This window comes from Sander vitreus, chromosome 7, assembly GCF_031162955.1.
Source record: "Sander vitreus isolate 19-12246 chromosome 7, sanVit1, whole genome shotgun sequence".
NCBI lineage: Eukaryota > Metazoa > Chordata > Actinopteri > Perciformes > Percidae > Sander > Sander vitreus.
This window is the reverse complement of record NC_135861.1, coordinates 29,137,773-29,159,868: the sequence shown is the minus strand read 5'-3', so window position 1 is coordinate 29,159,868 and position 22,096 is coordinate 29,137,773. Positions and strand designations below refer to the sequence as shown.

Below are 22,096 nucleotides of genomic sequence, written 5' to 3'. Positions count from 1 at the left end.
TGCAGAGGCACCGTGGTTCCGCTCAGCGCTTAGCTCCGCCCATGACGATTGTGATTGGTTTAAAGACAGGCCAATAAACCAGAGCACTGTCTGGACTAGCCAGACGTTCCTGTGCGAAACTACCCACAACTGACACCATTTGTATAGATTGTTTGTTTAATTGACACAAAGCACTTTCAGAAACCCTGGCTTCTAATTCATTGTATCCAGGTGTTAAGTGCTGCTGTGAAAGTACCGGAGTGTCGCGGGACTCTAACATCTGTGAGAGCACCAGCTGCTGCGCTGTTACTCAGACAGTCTAAAAGCCCGCGGACACCTGCAAAGCTGCGGATCAGGGACCTCAAACACTGTTGGTACAAGGTTTTGTTTTATGTTCCCTCTCGGGTTAATACAGCAAGCCACTGAGTTCTCTTCTCTACCTTTCAGTCAGGACAAGGTCACAGTGAGCTGTTGCCCTGCAGCGTCTCCAACCAGACAGATGATGTCATGCTGCAGAGGGTGAGGGCGGATCTCTGGTCTGGTCTGGTCTGGTGTGGCCCGGCCGGAGAATCATCCTCTCCCAGATATGACTCATTTCAGAATTTCTTTGCTCAGATTGAATTGCTCATTCCTACAGAAATACCCACCGTAACCAGCTGGAGACTGCTTTGTTTTTTAGTATTTTCAATACAGTAGAAAAGGAAAATTTAATTATTGCAATTCTTCTGACTGTGTGTGTTTAAGAAAAAGGAACTGAAGCTGTGAATTAATATTATATTATATGGGATGGATTATCATGACATCTGCTACAGATATCCATACTACAAAGAGGATGAAGCCTAGGCAATTTGGTAATCCTCTGACTTGTCCTGCAGCGCCACCAGCAGGTCTCTTTTGCATCCCCATTGTCGTAATTTATTTATCAAATCATTTTTCAACTTTCGAATGTTTCATTGTCTTTCTATACTTCTTATGATTACACTTTCTGTGTTGTTGTTGTTCTGTATTTGTCTTTGTAATCGGACTCAATGACATTGAAAAAGAGGGTCGCCCCTCAATGATCTCACGAGGATACATCGTTGAATGAATGAAAAGGTCAGTTATCCAGTGAAATAGCTCCACATCTACTAGATGGATTGGCAAAGTGTATCCTAATGACTCTTTGGTGATCCCCGGACCTTTCCTGTGGCGCCACCATGAGGTTCGCGTTTGTTGATTTGAGAGTAGTCTCGCTTTGCCAGACCTGTCTGGCTAGTACACACAGCATTCTGGGATGGGAGGAAAAACGTGCTATGGTTTATTGGCATTTCTTTAAACCAATCACAATCGTCTTGGTTTGCGCTAAGCACTGGGAAAAGCCGCAGTTCCGCTTTAAAATAGCCTCTGGAAGGAACTTGTTTTGGTGGAACGTGTACGTTCCGCCAAGGTTGCTTTAGTCGTGTAACAGTAAACTCAGATTGGACAGATAGTCTAGCTAGCTGTCTGGATTTACCCTGCAGAGATCTGAGGAGCAGTTAGGAACCACAGTCCTCAGAAATCCACCGGAGTTTAAAATGCAGACACAAAGGAAGCCTAAGGCAACAGATATCCGGCTTAAATGAGTGAAATCTGGTTGAATTTCCGTCGGCAACGAAGCAATCCCCAAAGTGGAACGTCAAGGATTAAGAATAATAATATCAAGGATTGATATAAACTAATTTGAGAGAAATGTCTCTGCAACTATTGGACGGACTGCCGTGAAATTTGGTTCCAATATTCAGTTTGGTGATCCCTTAAGTTTTTTATTTAGCGCTATTATGGGTCCAATACTTTTATTCATATCTGCAAAACGAATGGCATCCCCGTCATTCTCCGCTGAAATAAGTGCTTAGTTGAAAGTTTGTGCAGTTTCCTGTCCTTTTAACCTGGTACATTCTGTGTGTACAGTATTCTTTCTGTGTCAGTGGGCAGCAGCTAACTCACTGAGTAAATTTACTTTCTGGCTGCACCGCTTGACTTTTCCTTCAAATTTTCATATCATCCAGGAAAGATTTTTTCAAAAATGTTAATTCCACAAGGGCAGTTACTCCTCAGCCAGACATACTGCACTCGCTCCGCCATCTGTCATTCTGTCCGCACAGCTTCACCAGTTTGATCCATCGGTTTTCTATTGCTGCTTAACATCTCCCCCGTCTTTGATGTCCGATGATAGAAATAATAACTATGTGACAGAACTGACATGCATGTGGCCACGGCTAAATTTAAATGTCTGATTCTCCAGGCACAAGGGTTCACTTATAACTCAAAACTCGAGTCCTTTTCGGACATGTTACGTTAATATTGTTTGTTTTGTTTTTGAGCTTGTTCTTTTTAGCCTTTATTGTATTATTGTTAAGTTTGAAACTTCATTCATTCATTCATTCATTCACAGATAACTGACTAAGTCAAGCTGATGAAACTTGTTAAAACCCATAATAATAATAATATTAATAATAAAATAATACATGCTCTTAATTCTCTCAATAATAAAACAGGAATATAAAGAAAGATAGAATAAAGAAGCACTTTATGTGAAGGGGTCCTTCAGGCGAATGGAAAAGAAAACCAGAGCTCAAAGACCAACAACAGGTCTTTGAGCTTGACTGAGTTTTAGGTGAACCTGAAGTGTTGTTGACCTACTGTATGCCAGAGGCCCTCAGAGGCTCTTTGATGGAGCCCTCTGTGCATTTTAGACACAGAGTCCCAAAGTCTGACGGCGCTCTGCTGAGCCTGCAGTGGGTGGAAGTTTGCCGCCTGAAGCCTTTGAAAAATCCACTTCAGAGAGCTCACCCGAGCGACTTTTTCTTCATTCAGGGTTGTCAAACTCATTTTCACTAAGGGCCACACTGGAAAAAGAAAATCACACCAAGGGCCAGACATGTAAACTTTACATTGAAGTGCTTTTGTTACTGCATGCCACTTTTTTTTCATTTTGGTAGCTTTTTTCCTCATTTTTGTTGTTTTTGTTCCAACGTTTTTGTGGCTTTCTCAGACATTTGTCACTTTTTTGTAAATTTGTTGTTTAAAAAAACACTTTCCTGTGTTTTTGGTTTGGCGCACAACTAGGCGGGCCAAAATGTATCGTGAACCCAAATTGATATACGGGCCGGATCTAAATCTGCAAGGGGCCAGATTTGGCCCGCGGGCCTTGAGTTTGACTGTTCTAAGGGGTATGACTGTTGATGGTAATTGTTAGCTTTATGTTAATTTAAGAAAAAACACAATGTTTTATGATAATAAAGAGGCGAGGTTTACTCCCTAGGCTGTGTACTTGTGGTATTACATTATCTGGGTCACATATATAGTGATATAACCAAAAGATGGATCCTGTGGTTTGTTTGCAAAAGTAATACATAAATAGATTTTTTTAAACTGGACTGAAAGAGACAATTATATTGTTAATTGCAATTATTTCTAAGGCAATTAATTGTTCAGTACAATTTGGAATTGTTACAGCTCTACATTTAGGTTGATTCTACCTGTTTTCCCCATTGACGAATGTAAAGACTTATTCTGCTTTTTGTCCAAAAGATCTTTCAATAGGTTTAATGTCATCAGTGGGAGCTCCAGCTGCTGACAGGTTAAAAGTCCACTGCAGCACTGAGACATTTTCAGCTGAGAGATGAGTCACTTCGCAAGTTAGATGAGTTGAGAAAATGCTTTTAGTCTTCGTCCTCAAAGTCAAAGTCTGAGAACTTTTACCCAGTTCGGACCGATTTCCTCCTCTGATATGTTTTTGATGAATTCTGGCCCTGAGTGTCTTTATAAAACAGACTGATACTGGTTCAGTTTCTTTGACTCGTTCAAGACTTTTCCCATTAACAGACACCTCTATGAAACCTCCTCCAAAGTCCTCTGAGGGTCGACAGAAGGAAAACACAAACAGTCCAAGTGAACCCACAATCTTATCAAACTATAAAGCTCCTTGTCTACCAGCTGAGCTGTCAGGACTCTGTCAATTCTCCATCTATCCACCAGATGCACTTAGATTCTCCCATATGTCTCATTGACCAGTCTGCCCCACCCACCTGCTCACCTGTTTCCACTTTCCCTCATCAGCCCTGCACTATATAACCCCTCAAACATCTTACGCCTTACTTTCCAGCCACCCTGAACCCTTTACCCTAAATCTGGAGCCTGTGCCTGCCTGTGCCTGCCTGTGCCTGCCTGCCTGCCTGCCTGCCTGCCTTTGTGTAACACTCACTTATGGAAATGAGTGGACTAACAGATACGAGACTGAAAACCATGAAAGTGTATGTTTTACTCAGGCTCTTCCCTACACTATGTCCAGTTTCTTGTGACAGAAATTCTCTCTATTTAATGGATTGCTAAACCAACTTTACGATCTGGCCTGGCTAACTGCAATGTGACAAAATGACTGAAGAATGTAATGTTAATTGGCCTCTTACATTCATGTTCATGTCTGTTTGATTCCTACTGTATTCATGATTGTCATGCCGGGACAAATGTTGCATGTTTTTGTATTTGACGTCTGTAAGTGTTGGACCAACATGGATCATGGATTCCTCGTCCACAAACGGTGAACTGGAAAAGTCAAGAGTTCATTTCATTCTGTGCACGCGGAGCTTTTAACAAATTGAGATTTCTCACACGACATGACATTTCCAATTATCTCGCACACATTGCAGAAGTTTGAGTGGGCATTGGTTGGTTAGGAACATATAATTTAAGGCACTGGCGGCATGAATACATGATTGCAGTGGGTTTCCAAAAGGAGCCAATCACGCGATGTTAATGATAATTGTTTGAATGGATCTTGTATCCTATAGCTTTCATTTGATGTTCCAGTTGTTCCCCTGTGCTCTGCTCGCAGTGGACCTTGGCAGTGTCCTGGGCCCGTCTCTTGTTAGAGTATATATTACACATGGCAGGGGATCTGTGCTCCTTCCTGGAACCAACCACCGCTGCAGTTGAATGCTGACTCCGCAGCCACTTTTCTCTTTTTTTGTTTAATATGCGTTCTGCTCAGTTGTTCCCCAAGGCGTGCTTATTTAAACCTTTTTTTTTTTTTTTCTCGTGTTTTATTAAAACACAAGGGAGGTCAGGCGAGAAGCCAAAACATATGCTCCTGTAGGCAGCCCCAACTTCTCAAATAAAGGATTCAAATACTGTGTCCTAAATTCCATTTAAGATCAAGACATCTGGTAACACTTTATTTAAAAAAAAAAATAAACCAACTCACTATTTAGCATTCAGTCATAAGCAGTAAGCCTATATAAAGGTCTGGTTAATTGTTTATTAATGTAGTTGTCAACAACTATAAGTCCTCCTGTAAAAGCATCCATAACTGGATGCTGGTGTATAAACAGATAATGAATGTCAATTCTTCACATTACTATACTTTTGCACTAGCGTCCCAATAACCAACGTTTTCTGTTTGCACTTCAACTCGTATTACACTGATATTGCACTTTTCTCTTCATATTATTTCACATTGTTTGTGTATATATGTGAATATGTCCTTGTGAATATGATTTTAAGTTTGCTTTTTTATTTCCTATATATATATGCCTACATTGTTTTATTGTATTGCCTATTTGGTTGTTTTATTCTGTTTTATATAAATATCTGGGCACCTGGATAGCTCACCTGGATAGCTCACCTGGTAGCGCGGGCGCCCATATGCAGAGGCTCAGTCCTTAATCCAGCGGCTCAGGGATCGAGTCCAGCCGTTTGCTGCATGTCTTCCTCCTCTCTCTCTCCCCACTTTCCTGTCTGCAGCTGTCCTGTCTATTAAAGGCTAAAATGCCCCCCCAAATTAAACACATTTGTGTGTGTAGTGTGGAGGCGGCTGCAGTTACGTTTCATTGTGCATTCCTGTATTATAAAAATACAACAAAGCTGAACCTTCAACAATATAATATAATCTTATACAGATGTAGTTATGTAAAATATGTCCTTATAGGAAATGTTAAATACTGTACATTACTAAACAATTAAAATATCCTTTAATCTACATTATACACACATCATGATGTAATGTGTTTACAATTCATGTCTATAAAGTGAGATTAAGATTAATAGGCGGGTGATGAAGTAAAGTGTTGCACATTTCTTTGATACAGCAAATCAGACATGATGTTGAACCTCTACACTAAAAAAGAATAAAACAAAAATCCTAATTTTACGGAAAATAACTCAACATTTTGACAGTAGTTTTCAGTTGTTTGAAATTGTGTACAAAAGTCTGTAAAATGATGGACAGCATACGTAAATGAACAACCCAACTGTTATTTTAAGTATTATACCAAAATAAATGTAAAATAACAGTGTTTTGCTCCAAAACCTTGAATGAATATGACTGTAAATGTATTGTTGACAGCGGGGTGTCGTACATTTATTTTACAGTTTTTCTTTGGCAGCCACTGCTGCCAGTCATTGGACTTCTGTTCTGAAAGGCAATTTCCTGTAGTTGTGATTTTCTCTCCAGTGGAGAGAAAGAAAAAGACAGACTATATAACTGAAGAAGAAGCCTACAGGAGGATTTTGGGTTAGCCAGTTAAAACTCTCTGCCACACAGGACTTTGGCTTGTGTGTGAAGACTGATGTTGAAGTGAGGATCTCCTCTGCTTCTCTCTGTGAAAGGATCCACTGATGAAGGTATGAGACTCAGCTTTTTTTCCCCTCTTTTTATGTAACTAATGTGCTGGCTGATGACAGTCTTACTGATTGACTGCACACGTTTTAAATGTTTTTCTTGTAGATTGTGACTGCATGTTATAACTTCCCCCTCAGTGTGTTCTTTCATTTATCTTTACAGTTAGGGTTCATTTGCAAAAAACATATATCTCTGTTCTATTTATTTTATTTTCCCCAGTCATGTTTTTTTGTGTACTCTAGGAAATATCAATCAAAACGCTGTTGGTTGATTAATTTCTTTTGCAAAATTAACTATTCACATTTATTTAGGAGAGTTTTGCCACCATACTTAAATTAATATATTGGAAAGTATGTTACTTTTCATTGTTTGTAATGAAATCTGTGGACAATTACTGACTAGGGAAACCTCCATTTTAATGATAGATAGATAGATAGAATTTATTTTTTATTTTTTTATAGACTACATTATTACTTTTTTTGGATCACTGTCAGCACTCTCATCAGACCTGACTGATTTACTAAAGTAAAGGATCTGAGTATCACCGCAGCACAAGCAAATATCCAAATACAGCTTTTATTTCTTGTGCAAAGGCAAATGCAGGGTGCAATACATTTGATGCTTCTCTCTGTTCCAAAAGCAACTGAGGTTCCACAGATACATTATCAGAGGATCTCAATCTTCCTAAAGAATCGGGTGTAATATCCTTTTAAAAAAAGAAGAGGGTTAAAGGAAATTTCAATGATCAGAAAGATGAATCACTTTAATCCTGTCTTACCATCTAATCCTGTGTGACTTTTTAAAATACATTTTAGTGCAAAAGGACCGTAGGTACTACTGTATGTGACTTGACTGACATGTTTTGTCAGCAGGTAAAATGTAATGCATTTATATTCCAAGATTTGTCATTCCTTTTTTTAATGTCAAGTTAATTAACCACCTGTTTTAATAGTGTCCATCTAAAATGAGCTGAATCAAGCACAGACATGGCTCACATGGCAGCCTCAACCTCTCAAATAAAGGATTCAAATACCTGTACAGTGTCCTTACTTCCATTTTAAGATCAAGACTTCTGGCAACACAAAAAAAAACTCCCTATTTAGCATTTAGTCATAAGCAGTAGCCTATATACAGGTCTGGTTAAGTGTTTATTAATCAACAACTATAACTCCTACTGTAATAGTATCCATAACTGGATGCTGGTATATAAAGCGATAATGAATGACAATTTGTGTTAGTACCAAAGGAGCTATGTGACTTGACTGGCATGTTGTTTTGTCAGCAGGTGAAATGTAATGCATTTCATATTCCAAGATTTGTCATTATTCGTTAATATATCAAGGTAATTAACCACCTGTTTCAACATTTTCCATCTAAAATGAGCTGAAGGATGAGGTTGGGGTAGATGGGTGGGAGGGTGGGTCATAAAACACAGGGCTTTCAAGCCAGGGAGTGGTTTGCTTCCCAGGGGGGAAAAAAAGACTTGAAATGCGTGTTCCTAGGGAGTGTTTCAACTGAACCCTGTCTCTTCCCCAGAGTGGTGCAGGGAGGTGCTGGCCTCCGATGGGTGCTGCCTGTGTTCAGCTCCTGTTGGCTGCCACCCTGTGGATGATGCCTGACATGGCTGCCACCCTGTGGATGATGCCTCACATGGGAGCAGCTGCTGCTGCAGAGCCGCTCAACATGACCCGGGCTGGAGCTGAGACGCGGTCAGACTTCAGGATGCCCACTGGAGCTGCCAGCAGACGGAAAAGAGCCATTTCATCCAGAGAGATTAACGCTCTGCTGGATTACCACAACCGAGTCCGCTCTCAGGTCTTCCCCCCCGCCGCTAATATGGAGTTCATGGTGAGGAAACTCTGGGAATCAGACCAGGGACCAGTGGTAGAATGGAACTTAGTACATTTACTCAAATAACATTTTTAAAGTACTTGTACTTTACTCATAGGCCTAATTTACAGGGGGGATGGGGGGGTTTCAACCCCTCCCCCCCGCCCAAATAATGAAAGATGGCCATTGCAACCCCCCCCAAATATCTAATAATAAATACCTGTACATAATTAAAGACATTTGCTCCATAAATGGATGCAGAAAAGGCACAAGTTGTGGCAGAAATATTCACCAGAAATTAAGTGTTTGACGCTCAAAATAAAAAAATTGCCTCAAAGTGGATATCTCAATACCCCCCCCCAATGTTGAACCCAAAGTTAGGTCCTTGGCTTTACTTGACTATTTCCGTTTTATGCTACTTTACACTTCTACTCTACTACATCGTGGAGGCAAATATACTTTTTGCTCTAATACATTACTAGATACAGTTAAGGCTTGAGTTAAGTCAAATAATCCAGCAGTGTATAAAGTAGCTGCAACATTAAAGTCATGTACACATGGTTAAATACAGTTACTGCAAATGCTCTGTATCTGTAATTGGTGTTGATGATTGTACTTTTTTTACGCACCACTACTCGTCCCAAATAAGTCTATTTGATTTTTTCTGTCCATTATTCAGTTTATCAATACATGTAACTTAACTAATTAATTATTACCGTAACTATGTACGGTAGGATAACATACTGTTCTTTTTTTTGTTTTTTCTTTGTAAAAGACTTTTAGGCGACTATTGGAGATATATATTTTCATGCAAAGCTCATAACATATAAAAGATATAATATTTTCTTACTTTAAGTTTACACTTTATGGTTATTAACCTATTTTGTGACCTTCATTCAATGTGAAAGCCAAGTCAATACCTTTCTACACAGTGGGTCTTAATGAGCTAAGAAATAGTTTTTTTTGCAAGTATTATTATTGTTTGTAGAAGTCGATTAATAGTTAAATTCTTATTATTGAATCTGACCCCAACAAATGAGGACGCACAGCCAATCTCAAGTGAAAAAATAACAAAACCGAATCAACAGCTGATCCCACAGATGCTTACAATGTATTGTGCATCCAAACTCTCCTTGATACTGCAAGTAACACAAAACAAACACGTTCTTGCTCATTTTGTGGTACAAAAAGCTTCAAAGACAGCAGTAAGAAGATGTATGTTTTAGTCTATTTTAAGTCCAACAGCAGAGTCGATTTAGTTTTGTTTTCTTTCAGAACAGAGTGAAATGAACAACCCCTGCTTCTCTCTCTTTTTTTCCTCTCTCTTTCGCGGCTCTCCAGCTCTGGGATGAGGGACTCGCTGAGTCAGCCGACTCCTGGGCTTCACGATGCGTTTGGGATCACGGTCCGACACAAGTCATGAGATACATGGGCCAGAACCTGTCAGTCACTTCAGGAAGGTATTGCAGAGCTCCTCACAGAGAATCAGCTGTCGATGCTGATGGGTCTTAATATTCACTAAATACAGGTTATATAATGATAAAACCGTGTGTGTTTGGATGTGACAGGCAGTGGTGGAATATAATTCCACCACATTTACTCAAGTACTGTACTTAAGTATAAATGTCTTTTCATGCCACTTTCTACTTCTACTCCGCTACATTTCAGAGAGAAATATTGTACTTTTTACTCCTCTACATTCATCTGACAGCTTTAGTTACTTTACACTTTAAGATGTTTGCACACAAAACACATGTAGTTTATAAAATCTGATGTTTTATTATAAATGAAACTAGCCAACAATATAACGGCCTACAAGTCCAGCTGAAATGATTAGACCATTAAACACACAACTGTTTGGATCCTTTCCAGTCTCTAAAATGTGATGATTTTTCTGCATAGAGTACTTTTACTTTTAATACTTTAAGTACATTTTCCTAATAATACTTACATACTTTTACTTAAGGAACATTTTCAATGCAGGACTCTTACTTGTAACAGTATGTCTACAGTGTGGTAATAGTACTTTTACTGAATACTTCTTCCACCACTGGTGACAGGTACCAGTCCATCACTGATCTGGTCCAGTCCTGGTACGAGGAGAGGCATCACTTCTCCTTCCCGAACAGATGCAGCGGATCAGTGTGCTCTCACTACACTCAGGTAGAGTTTCTCTTTTGGACTAAAGAGGGGTTCCAGATGCATTTGTTCATTTTTGTGCGTTCAAAGAGAGTTTAGAGTTCCCAATTACATAAGTCTATACTCATGTGTTTGCTTCTGTAGGATGCTGTACCATACAGTATTAACTAAACCCTCTCTCCTAAAAATTACATTCAAGTGCTCTGAACACTGAAGACCGTCAGTGTATGTTTACCCCAAAACAGATCAGGAAGATGGCAAAGAATCACCTCATTTTATTTAGGGACTGTATTACAATTATTAGGGTGGGGGGATGCAGAAAAGGGAGTGGGGGTGTTTATATATATATATATATATATAAAGTGCTGTCAGTTAAACGCGTTATTAACGGCGTTAACCTATTTTAATGGCGTCAATTTTTTTATTGCGAGATTAACGTTCTTTTTGGCCTAGCAAACTTTGTAGTTTTTTTTCACATGCTGTTGCAACAACTAGTAACGTTCGAAAAACTACAACACCACACAGGATCTAGCTAGACCGGAAACAAAACAACAGGCACGCCGCACACACTTGTTTGGGCTTGCGAGTCGGCCAAAGAGTAGTACATACCTGCAAACTAGTCGCTTTTCGGTGAAAATCACCATTTTGAATGGGAAAATGTCATCCACGTGAATCGTGTAGATCCGAAGAGTTTTTATTTTTTTTGGGGGGGGGGTCTGAGACCCGGTGCTAATACAGCACCGGGCCGTTATCTACCGGACCGAATAGCAACGCGGATTTCGGTGCCTTATTTAGGTGCCACTTAAATGCCTGCACTTCTCTCTGATGCTCCGATAACGGACGTTAGAAGGAACTGAAACATCGCCGCACGGGACGCTAGTTAACACTACACTTAGCAGCAGCTAACGTTAGCCTACCGTTAGCTAGCAGCTGGAGTAAACACGGTTAAAACAGCTAAACGGTGTAAAGTGTGACTGTATTTCACTGGAGAGGATTTCTAACACCAGACTGTAGCTGCCGTTGTCTGAAAAACACAGACTCAGCCTCGCCAGCCTCGTGGTGCATTCAAAGTTATTGTAAAATACCCTTTTCCCATCCAGTGGTTGTTTTTGCCGTTTTGTGCTCCTTTTTTATTTAGATCAACTTTTTATTGGTTTATATTTTTGAACATACAGATCAGACAAATAAAATTGAACAAGGTGCTCCTTTTATTTATATATATATATATATATATATATATATATATATATATATATATATATATATATATATATATATATATAAATAAAAATAAATAAATAAATTTAAATAAATAAATAAATAAAATAAATCTTTCGGTTCAGGCACCATTTTAAAAGTCGTATCTTGTTGATAAGAGCATTAAAATGAGAAAAAATAATGGGACAAAAAGAAATCAAGGGACATTTAGAATAGATAAAAATGTGCGATTAATTACGAGTAAACTGTGACATTAATGCGATTAATCGCAATTAAATATTTTAATCGTTTGACAGCACTAATATATATATATAATATTTTTTTTCTTGCTGAAGGGAGGATGGCCTGACATTTTTTCACCTTTGTCTCATCCCAGTTTTGTACTTTTTTTTTAGTATATTTTATTCTTTTCTTGTGATCTCTTTTATAAAATAAATAAATAAAAAGACATCAATCAGATTAGCAGCTTTCTAAACGTATGGTGTGGATGATATACAGCAGAGAGGATAACTATAATTTCTCTGTAGCTAGTTAGAAAGACAAATATGTCCAGAATGAACAGAATCAACGTGTGTTTGGGAGGTGGAGCATCACAAATTGCGGGCCTTAAGCATATCCGACTACCGTGTCATCAGATCAAATGTATTTCGAGTATTTGAAATTCGGAGGAGGGGCACCCAAAGAGCTGCAGCCTGAGCCCAGGTCACTCATTCATTGGCTGTACAACCTTTTATGTAGCTATGAATGGAGACTGACTGAACACATTCACCCACGTTTGACATAAATATCTTGTTTTGAGATATTGGGGGGAGGGGCCAAAGGAAATATTAATTGTTGTCATTTTTCATCGATACATCTAAGATCCAGCTCCATAAACCCACCTCAATCATTTCTGTACAGTCCCTAACAAAGGATGAACTGGCAAATCTGCTTAAAGCCTTCATCGGAGCATGACATCAGTTGAGTTTACTTTTTTGTGTATGTGAACATATGTAAGATTTCAATTTATAGGTATAATCATTAAAATGTGTTTTGTGTTTACCCTCAGATGGTGTGGGCGAGCACCAACAGAGTGGGATGTGCCGTCAGGAAGTGCTCTAACATGTACGTGTTCGGGAGCACCTGGAGGGAGGCGACGCTGCTGGTCTGCAACTACTCTATAAAGTAAGAAGAGCTTAAAGGAAAAGTTTGACTTTTTGGAAAAATACAATTATTCTGTTGAATGGGCGGAGTTAGCAACAGCTTTCAGCTGTAGGGCTTCCGGAAGGCTGCTCTCGCGTATCCTCGATCATAGCTCCTCAGAGATCCCTCCTCGATGCTCCCTCCTCGCTCGGCAGGAATAAGAGCTTTGAGACGGCCCTTACGAAGGATGGCCAGAACAACTTTCGGTTCAAACGAGGCACTATCCAATAAGAGTCTTGGTATACACCCATGGCAGAGCAGCTGCTCGACTGTGGCGCTGTTAGATGAGGTAATATAAAGGGATACAGTGCTACGCTGTAATACACCAAAGCTCCGTATAATGAGGCAGGTTGGGGTGGTGGATGGGTCAAACAGACACAGGACTTTCACTCCCGAGACCGGGGTTGATGTCCTGTTTGTGTCCCTGTTTGTGTGTCACTTAAAACATACATCTTTTAACCCCACACATGATCTGTTCCTAACCCTAACTAACTAATCACGCCAGAGGATCCTGACCAAGCATGTTGAAAAATGACGCCAAAGGGATTCCCAGAGTGTTAAAACGCCAAGGGGTTCTGACCAAGCGTCGTGTTTGACGAGTTGGCAGTGAGAATGTAGTTGTTTTATGGGTTGTTGTTGTTGTCTTAATAGGTATTGGTCCTGAACGCGTCAAACATCAAGCCCAACACTACCTTATAGCTAACATTATGTTCATTTGTGTTTCAGGGGAAACTGGGTGGGAGAGGCTCCCTATAAGAGCGGTAAGCCTTGTTCCGTCTGTCCGTCCAGCTATGGCGGCTCCTGCTGGAGAAACCAATGCTCACCAAACAGAAAGCCCAAAAGACTCGCAAGAAATTAACACAACACAGGGTTTTTAAATGTGTTTTTAATATTAGACAGAGAAAAAATACAAAGTCATAATCCATGTAAAGTTTTACCAACACAAGGGCTACATAAGAAAATGATGCAGCTGTCCAGTTACCACTATGTTCCAATGAAATCTTAATTAATGAATGTTCTACACACGTTAATGTAGTGGTATAAATGTTTATATTTTTATCGCTGTTGGTTACTAACAAAATAATATTGAAAACTAAAGAAGTAATTTTCTTTTATTGGGTGAAATACTTTTTATACTTCTTGAAGACATCTACGGAGAGTTTTTTTGCACTTTTTTTTATTGATGAATTTGTTGGTTTGAGTGACTTTGAGAGGCATTGACCAAAAAATGAAGCACTTTTTTTGTACAGATTATATTTACTATAACCTTGGATGTGTTATTGATTCTCTTTCTAACCTAAATTAATATTTTCAGTGTGTCAAATCAGTCTAGTGAATATGTTTAATTCACGCTTTGCCGTGACTCAACATTAATGAAGTTATAAATGACCGATAACGCAGTATCATCCATATATATGGTATCATCCCTATGTATAATCTGCCATTCACTACTTTGTGTTTACTCACTGCTGCTGCAGGACATTTTCTGTCCTGCCTTTCCCCTCATTACGTCTCTCCATTTACCCCTCGGAGACTTTCTCTGCCATAAAACCGGAGGCTAATGCAGCTTTTATGGTCGAAAATATGAGGAAATCAGCTGGGCCTCCAACCAATTCACACACACACACACACACACACACACACACACACACACACACACACACACACACACACACACACTCTCAGCAAACATGTAAAATATTAAATATGGAAACCATTTTCAACCGGAAAACAAAGTTCCTAACAAACAAAAGTGTAAAGAGCACCAGAGCTCAGCACTTTGGTGACTTTAATGACCGTTTATTTGACAGCTTACTTACATTTCTGTAAAGTTCGGGAATTATGTATACTGTAGTCTTGCATTGCCAGACCCTGGCGAGTCCACACAGCATTGCTCTCCCCATTTCTCTACACTCTACTGCAGCAACTTATTGCTATCACTCCTGCTAAAGGCCCGGGAACAGAAAGGGACTCGGGCGCTTTTGTTACACCTTTAGCCAGTTTGTGACACTGTATTCTTGTTCATCCAAATGTCAACATGTAATCAGACAGTTACAGTGACGTGGAACATGAACTTGATCTCTGAAAGACCTATTAAAAATGTTTAAGAATATAAATAACTGCAGCGCAAAAACATTTGGTTCTAGTTTTGTGACATTGGGACTGCTGACAATGCTAGTTGGTGATCTACTGTACGTCTTGGGCGGCACATAGTCTCGCATTGCCGGAACTTCCTCCACAGCTCTGCGGAGGAAGGTCTGGCTAGTCCACACAGCATTCTGGGATGGGAGAAAAACGTGCTCTGGTTTATTGGCATTTCTATAAACCAATCACAATCCTCTTGGGCGGTGCTAAGCGCCGGACGGAGCAACAGTGCTGCTGCAAAATAGCCTCGGGAAGGAACTTGTTTTTCGGTGCAACATGTTTACATTCAAAAGGTGTTTCAGTCGTGTAACTCAGATTGGATTTACCCTGCAAAGATCTGAGGAGCAGTTAGCCATAGTCCTCACGAATCCACCGTTTACCCACAGTTTAAAATGCCAACACAAAGAAATCGGAAGAAAACGGTTCATCTGTTGTTTTTAATCACTTTATAAAACGACTGGCAGTGTTCAAGTTGGCATCACCAGTTAATGCATCCACAGACACTTAAAGAAATAGTTTGACATTTTGGTAAATACTAGGGCTGTCAAAATGACGTGTTAATTTCAATTAATTAATCTGAGAACAAATAACGCGTTAAAAAAATAACGCAGATTAATCCATTCCATATTGACGTTTGACCCGGAGCCGTTCTAGCCACCATTGGACTGTAAAATGAAGGAGGGAGACGAGAATGTTCTGCCTGGATTATTAATTGGAACATTTACTTGTAAAAATCGTCTTCCTGCCAACCCTGGCTACCGAAATCTGGTGCCACTGATATGTCTGCACTTCTCTCTGATGCTCTGAAGACGATACAGGCAACACAAACCCCGCTGTACATGACGCTAGTTAACCCTGTACTCTACAGCAGCTAACGTTAGCCTACCGCTAGCTAGTAGCTGGATTAAACACGGTTAAAATGCTGACAGCTAACGCTAAACGGTGTAAAGTGTGACTGTGTTTTACTGTAGAGGATTCAACACCGGTATGTAACAATCTGCAGCTGCCGTCGGAGAAACAACACAGCCGGTGCGTCAATGAAACTGGTAAACTAAAGCCTTGTGGTGCATTTGAAGTTATTGTAAATGTCCTTTTCCCATCTGATGGTTCAACAGCAATTTACTACTGAAATTAGTTATTGTTATTGTTATACATTATTATGAAATCATTTCATTTTGACCATATGGCCTTAGCAATAAACAAGCCGTTCTTTAATGCCACCAACTGTTGTTTAGTACCCTTTTTTTTCTTTTCTTTTTTTACTTTCTTAAAAAGTATCGGTTCAGGCACCGTTAATTATGTATGCGATTAATTTCGATTAATTAATCACAGAGTATGTAATTAATTAGATTACATTTTTTAATCGATTGTCAGCCCTAGTAAATACGCTTATTCGCTTTCTTGCTAAGAGTTACATGAGGAGCTGAAAGACAAATTGTGTTTCTTTTTCTCCTGATGTCTGGTCGTCACATTGAGGTTGCCAGCCAAGAAGTAGTCCGGCACATACCCCCCCCCCACACACACACACACACACACACACACACACACACACACACACACACAATTTATAGATTAATGAGCAGTAACGTGTTGATAAGAGAACTTTAGAGGTGCAGGTAGTTACCTTTGGACAGAGCCAGGCTAGCTGTTCCCCGTTTCCGGCTTTTATGCTAAGCTAAGCTAACTGGCTGTAGCTTTGTATTTAATGTACAAGAGATATGAGATTGGATCAATCTTCTCATCTAACTCTAAGTAAGAAAGCAAAAGGTGTCAAATGATTCATCAAGAGACTGTAAATTACATAAACATCATACTTCTGGTTAGTCAGCCTGAAGGTCTGTGTGCCGCAACGCGTTGGTGCGTATTTTTAACCTTTTGCTATGCATTAGTCGCATCAATAAAGGATTTAAAAAATATTTTCTTCAGCAAGAGTGCCTTGGTTTTCATGCTGTTGTGATGTTACAGAAAGTGATCAATCCGATGTCTAATTTATCATGTCTAATATTTACACGCTTGTACAAGTAAATTATGTTAAACACCTCAGAAAACGTGTACACATGCTTGTGAAATTGGTAAACTGTATCAGATGGAACTGCATGGTGCATCATTTGCCATTATGAAGTGAAACAGGTGGGACATTTCCATTTCAGCCGGGAGACTGAAAATATAAGATTTTAAAATTAGATGACGGTGGGTATTTTGCCATCAACAGGTGATTCAGGCCCAATTCTGTATCCGTCAGCAAAATTTTCCCCTCGGTCAAAATAAAACTGGTGACGTCACTCATCATCCACAGTTTGTCCGCTGCCACCCTTGGTACATTCTCCACTCCTCTGTCTTTTATGTCACTCTCCACCCTCCAGCTTTCTCTCTCTCCTTTTAGAATAAATTCAGTTTCTTAGTCAGCGCTCCTATTCACTCACTAATCTGTATCTAGAAAAACTGCTATTTGGTGATGAGAAAGAGGGAAACGCACATAATAACTTCATGTTTATTTGAGTTTCTATCATCATGTTGCCTTAGTTACAGCTGCTATATAGATTGGTGTCCATACGAGCCTGGTTACTGTTTAACCTCCCCACCCACATTTGCCCAGATTAGGAAAATCAATAAGATAACAGCAGCAACACCGGCCTTACCTTGCACCAACAAAAGCCTTCTCCCACTACAGCAACCTGCACCAAACTTCCACATTTTACACCTTATGAGGAGGGAGGAAAAAGGATTTTAAACACATGTTGGAGAGGAAGCAGAGGACGAAATGGTCAATGTAAACACACAACTCACTTCAAGTATGGAACTTCCATTTGGTGAGTACACACTTTCGGTATTGTTTTTAGCACCTTGGCCCGGTGGTTTCAGTAGGGGGAAAAAAGGTTGAGTGTGGCAGCTGCTTGCTTCTTCTTTTCTTTTTTGGTGGTTTGTGCAGCGGCTCCAGAGCACTGCCGGATCACTGCAGACTCAGGGTGGAAATATCATCGCCATTTGTGTCTGCCCTTTTCACACGGCTGTAATCCAGGAGGTGTGTCAGAGAGATGGAGGCCATGGCAGCTGGGCTTGACGGTGATGATGGTTCAAAGGTTTTTGAGATGTCAGATGCCTATTATTACCACACTGTAAAAATACTCTGTTACAAGTAAAAGTCCTGCATTGAAAGTGTTACTTAAGTAAAAGTTTGTGTATTATTAGGAAAATGTACTCAAAGTATTTAAAGTAAAAGTACTCAATGCAAAACAATCCTCATATTTTAGAGACTGGAAAGGATCCAAACAGTTGTGTGTTTAATGGTCTAATCATTTCAGCTGGACTTGTAGGTCCTTATATTGTTGGCTAGTTTACTTTATGATAAAACAGTATATTTTTTAAACTACATGTGTTTCATGTGCAAAAATCTTAATGTGTAAAATAACTAATAACTAAAGATGAATGTAGTGGAGTAAAAAGTACAATATTTCTCTCTGAGATGTATCGGAGTAGAAGTAGAAAGTGGCATGAAAAGACTCAAAGAAAGTACAAGTACCTCAACATTTGTACTTAAGTACAGTACTTGAGTAAATGTACTTAGCTACATTCCACCACAGGATAAGAGGATGATTTGAAAGGATTTGAGCTTGATGTTGTTGGTGCAATTGATACACAAAGGAGTTTTGAAAAGCTGCGTTACTGGATGAAGTCAGACGTGTTTTTATTCTGGAACCTGAAGGGCTGAAAACATTCTCTTTGTAAAGCCTGAAATATGAAATTTTGATGAAGCTTACATTTTATTTATGGCTCCAGTATATGATGCTGTACAAACAGAGAAATCCCCATCTCTCACATCTCTCTTCACGTTGCTGCTGCATACTACATGCAGTACGTTCCTCCTGTGATGGCTGTTATGAACTATCTCAGTGAAAGTGAAGGCCTCACTGCACAGCGCTGCCTCTCACTTTCAAACAAAGCAGTTGGTGGAAGTTTGGTTTTCACTTCTGTGGTCATTCGTTGAATGATTTGCATGTCACAGTGGGATGAGGAAATGCACATTTTTACAAAGTTCTGGCCAAATGAGAAAACAATGACACAAATATTCATTAATGTGGCTAAAGAGTTGGTTCGCCCCTGAACAGATATTGCTGTGTGATCCATGTTACTCTGGAAGCCCGGAGAGAGATGTTTTGTTGTTTTTTTTTTTTTTTGGTCATGTTAATCCACCTATTAGCCGTATCCTACACCTGCTCTCCCCATTTCTCTGCACTCTCATCACTCCTGCTAAAGGCCCGGGAACAGAAATTGACTCGGGCGCTTTTGTTACACCTTTAGCCAGTTTGTGGCACTGTATTCTTGTTCATCCAAACGTCACCTCAGAACTAATATATTAAAAAAAGTTTAAGAAGATAAATAACTAGCGCGAAAACATTTGGTTCTAGTTTTGTGACATTGGGACTGCTCACAATGGTAGTTGGTGATCTACTGTACGTTTTGGGCGGCACTTAGTCTTGCATTGCCAGAACTTCCTCCACAGCTCTGCGGAGGAAGGTCTGGCTAGTCCACACAGCATTGTGGGATGGGAGAAAAACGTGCTCTGGTTATTAGCATTTCTTTAAACCAATCACAATCGTCTTGGGCGGCGCTAAGTGCCGGACGAAGGTACAGTGCCTCTGATGATAGCTTTCCAGGCTAACGAGCTTGCTAGCTCAGATGCTAAGAAGATGTATTCATCATTATGTACATATCAAAAGATGTATTTGCATCATCATCTGTCTGCAAACAATTCCTCTGTTGTAGAGCAGATTGTAGGCTACTCCAACAGAGGAGGTTCAGTTCATTCAGTTATTAAAGACAAAAGGCTAAATAATTGTAATTAAAAAATGACATGACAGGCACCGTAAATATATACGCTACATAAAAAGGACATGCACATACCATGTATTGTATTTTGATTTGTGTTTATTAGGCATTTTAAATCTTCCATATTGAACTACCACTGATGCCAGTAATTACATTCACACATTCAACATAATGATAATACTACATTGAGGGAAAAAGTGACAATATCTCTATCAACAAGACATGAAGAACCACACAAAGATCTGATTATGTTGGTGTTAATCCTCACTATTAAATTATGGCAGCTACTGAGTATTTATTGCACATTTCATTAAATACAATCTGAGGCATTGTTTAACACGATCATGTGAAGAGGCCAAGAGACCGTTAATGCCTGTACGGTTCAGCACTCATCTCGTCTTTACTTAGTGGACATGTCTGGTGGTGATATTCTTTATTTTTCTTAGTCATTGTTTTCCAAAAAACTATTAAAAAGCCATACTGTTGCTCTGGGTTCCTTCATCAACATGAACACACACTGTACTTTATTCTGACTCAATCCCACATACATCATCCTGCTGCCCCAAATACTCACTAGAGCATTAACTGTGTATTAATCCGTCGCTGAAAATAGTTCCCAACAAACACTCTGTTTGAGTAACTTTTGCTAGAAACTACAGTGCCCATATGTTTTGGGAAATAACTGAGCCTTTTCTACCATGAAAGCAGACATTCATGACCTGATTTTAAGGATATGTCTTTAGTAGGTACAAATGGGCTACAGACAGGGAAGCCAGGGAGTTTTTATAAATGGACTAACATGTTGTTGTTTTTGCCTTATTCTTTAAACTACATGCTATAAAAAATGAGTCCAAACTAGAGAATTGACTGCATTTTATGTATGTATCATATACCCCTGATTTTTAAAGCCAGTGACCATTGCATTAAGCGCTGATTAGCCACCTCTGTCATCCATGAATTGTCTCTCAAACTGCTGAGTTGCACTGTTTTAAATAGCAACATTTTCTGAAAGGGTTTGTTTATCCAGTATACAGTATGCTCAACAAATCTTCCAAAAGCAGGACATTTATGTTACGAATGCATTCTTTGGCTGCTGCCTACACTAAGCCTCTTTTTGGCCTAGATCGGGTTATACTATGCTTCTTTGTCCAAACAAACACTGTTTTCTCCCAACCTGTGCTGACATTATGACTCTAGCAAGCATTGCAAATTCAACATGTCCATGAGTAAAGCCAAGCCTGTCAAAGATTTTGATCAATTTCTACAAAATCAGAGTGATGTCTGGTAGTTATGTCTACCAAAACAGCCTTTTGAGACTCCGCTACAGATACAAGTTGACAGACCGTCCTCTAAGAATAGAATAGAATAGAATTAGGGCTGTCAAACGATTCATTTTTTTTTATCGCATATTTTATCACATGATTAAAATTCTATTATTTTGCATTTCAAACAGTTTTTAAGTACATATTAACAATCAAAAGCAATGTATACCAGTGTATCTTGATGGGGAATCAAATGAATGCAAAGAAAGTTACTTTATGAACTTGATTTTAAGATTCGTAATTATTTATTTACTGTAAACAAAAGAAAAATGCGTGAATCTGTCATTATTGCACAATTCCTCCAAGTACCTAACTAAAAAACTAAAAATCCCTATCCTTACTAGAGTCAATATAGTGTTTAGTAACTCCTAAATAATGTTGATTACTCACTGACGTCCAGTGATCACCGGTTAATGAGACAGCGTTTGCAGCACCTTGCAGCAGTTCCAGTGTGGCTGCTTTCTCCGTGTCGTACAGGCTGTGTGGGGGGGGGGCTGCTGTCCCCCCTCGACGGCAACGAGACGGGTCAGAACATGCCAACCGTAGTACGTCTTTAAGACCCGAGTCCTCTACGATGCTGACAGGTCTGCAGTTAGTTGCCATCCGTTTCTCAAGAGCTGTAATAATTATTTGGGATTTGGTTTCATCCACAGGTCGGCAAGTAGCGCTCTCCAAAATAGTGCTTTGCCTGAGTGGGTAGCATGCTAGCGGGTAGCATCACGTTAACTGTACTACTAAGCTTAGCTCCGTAGGTGGTAGCTCCAGCTTGACATGCTTCGGTGATATTTTAATAATAACTGGGAAATAAATAATTTTA

At 39.5% G+C, this 22,096-nt stretch overlaps 1 protein-coding gene across 1 annotated transcript; it reads left to right on the top strand.

Moving 5' to 3' along the window:
* Positions 1–8,179: 8,179 nt before the first annotated feature.
* On the top strand, positions 8,180–13,844 carry r3hdml (R3H domain containing-like). The gene is made up of 5 exons (XM_078253893.1): positions 8,180–8,464; positions 9,788–9,906; positions 10,507–10,609; positions 12,852–12,967; positions 13,712–13,844. The coding sequence occupies exons 1-5, from the start codon at positions 8,180–8,182 to the stop codon at positions 13,842–13,844; spliced, it is 756 nt and encodes a 251-aa protein (XP_078110019.1).
* The last annotated feature ends 8,252 nt before the right edge of the window (positions 13,845–22,096 follow it).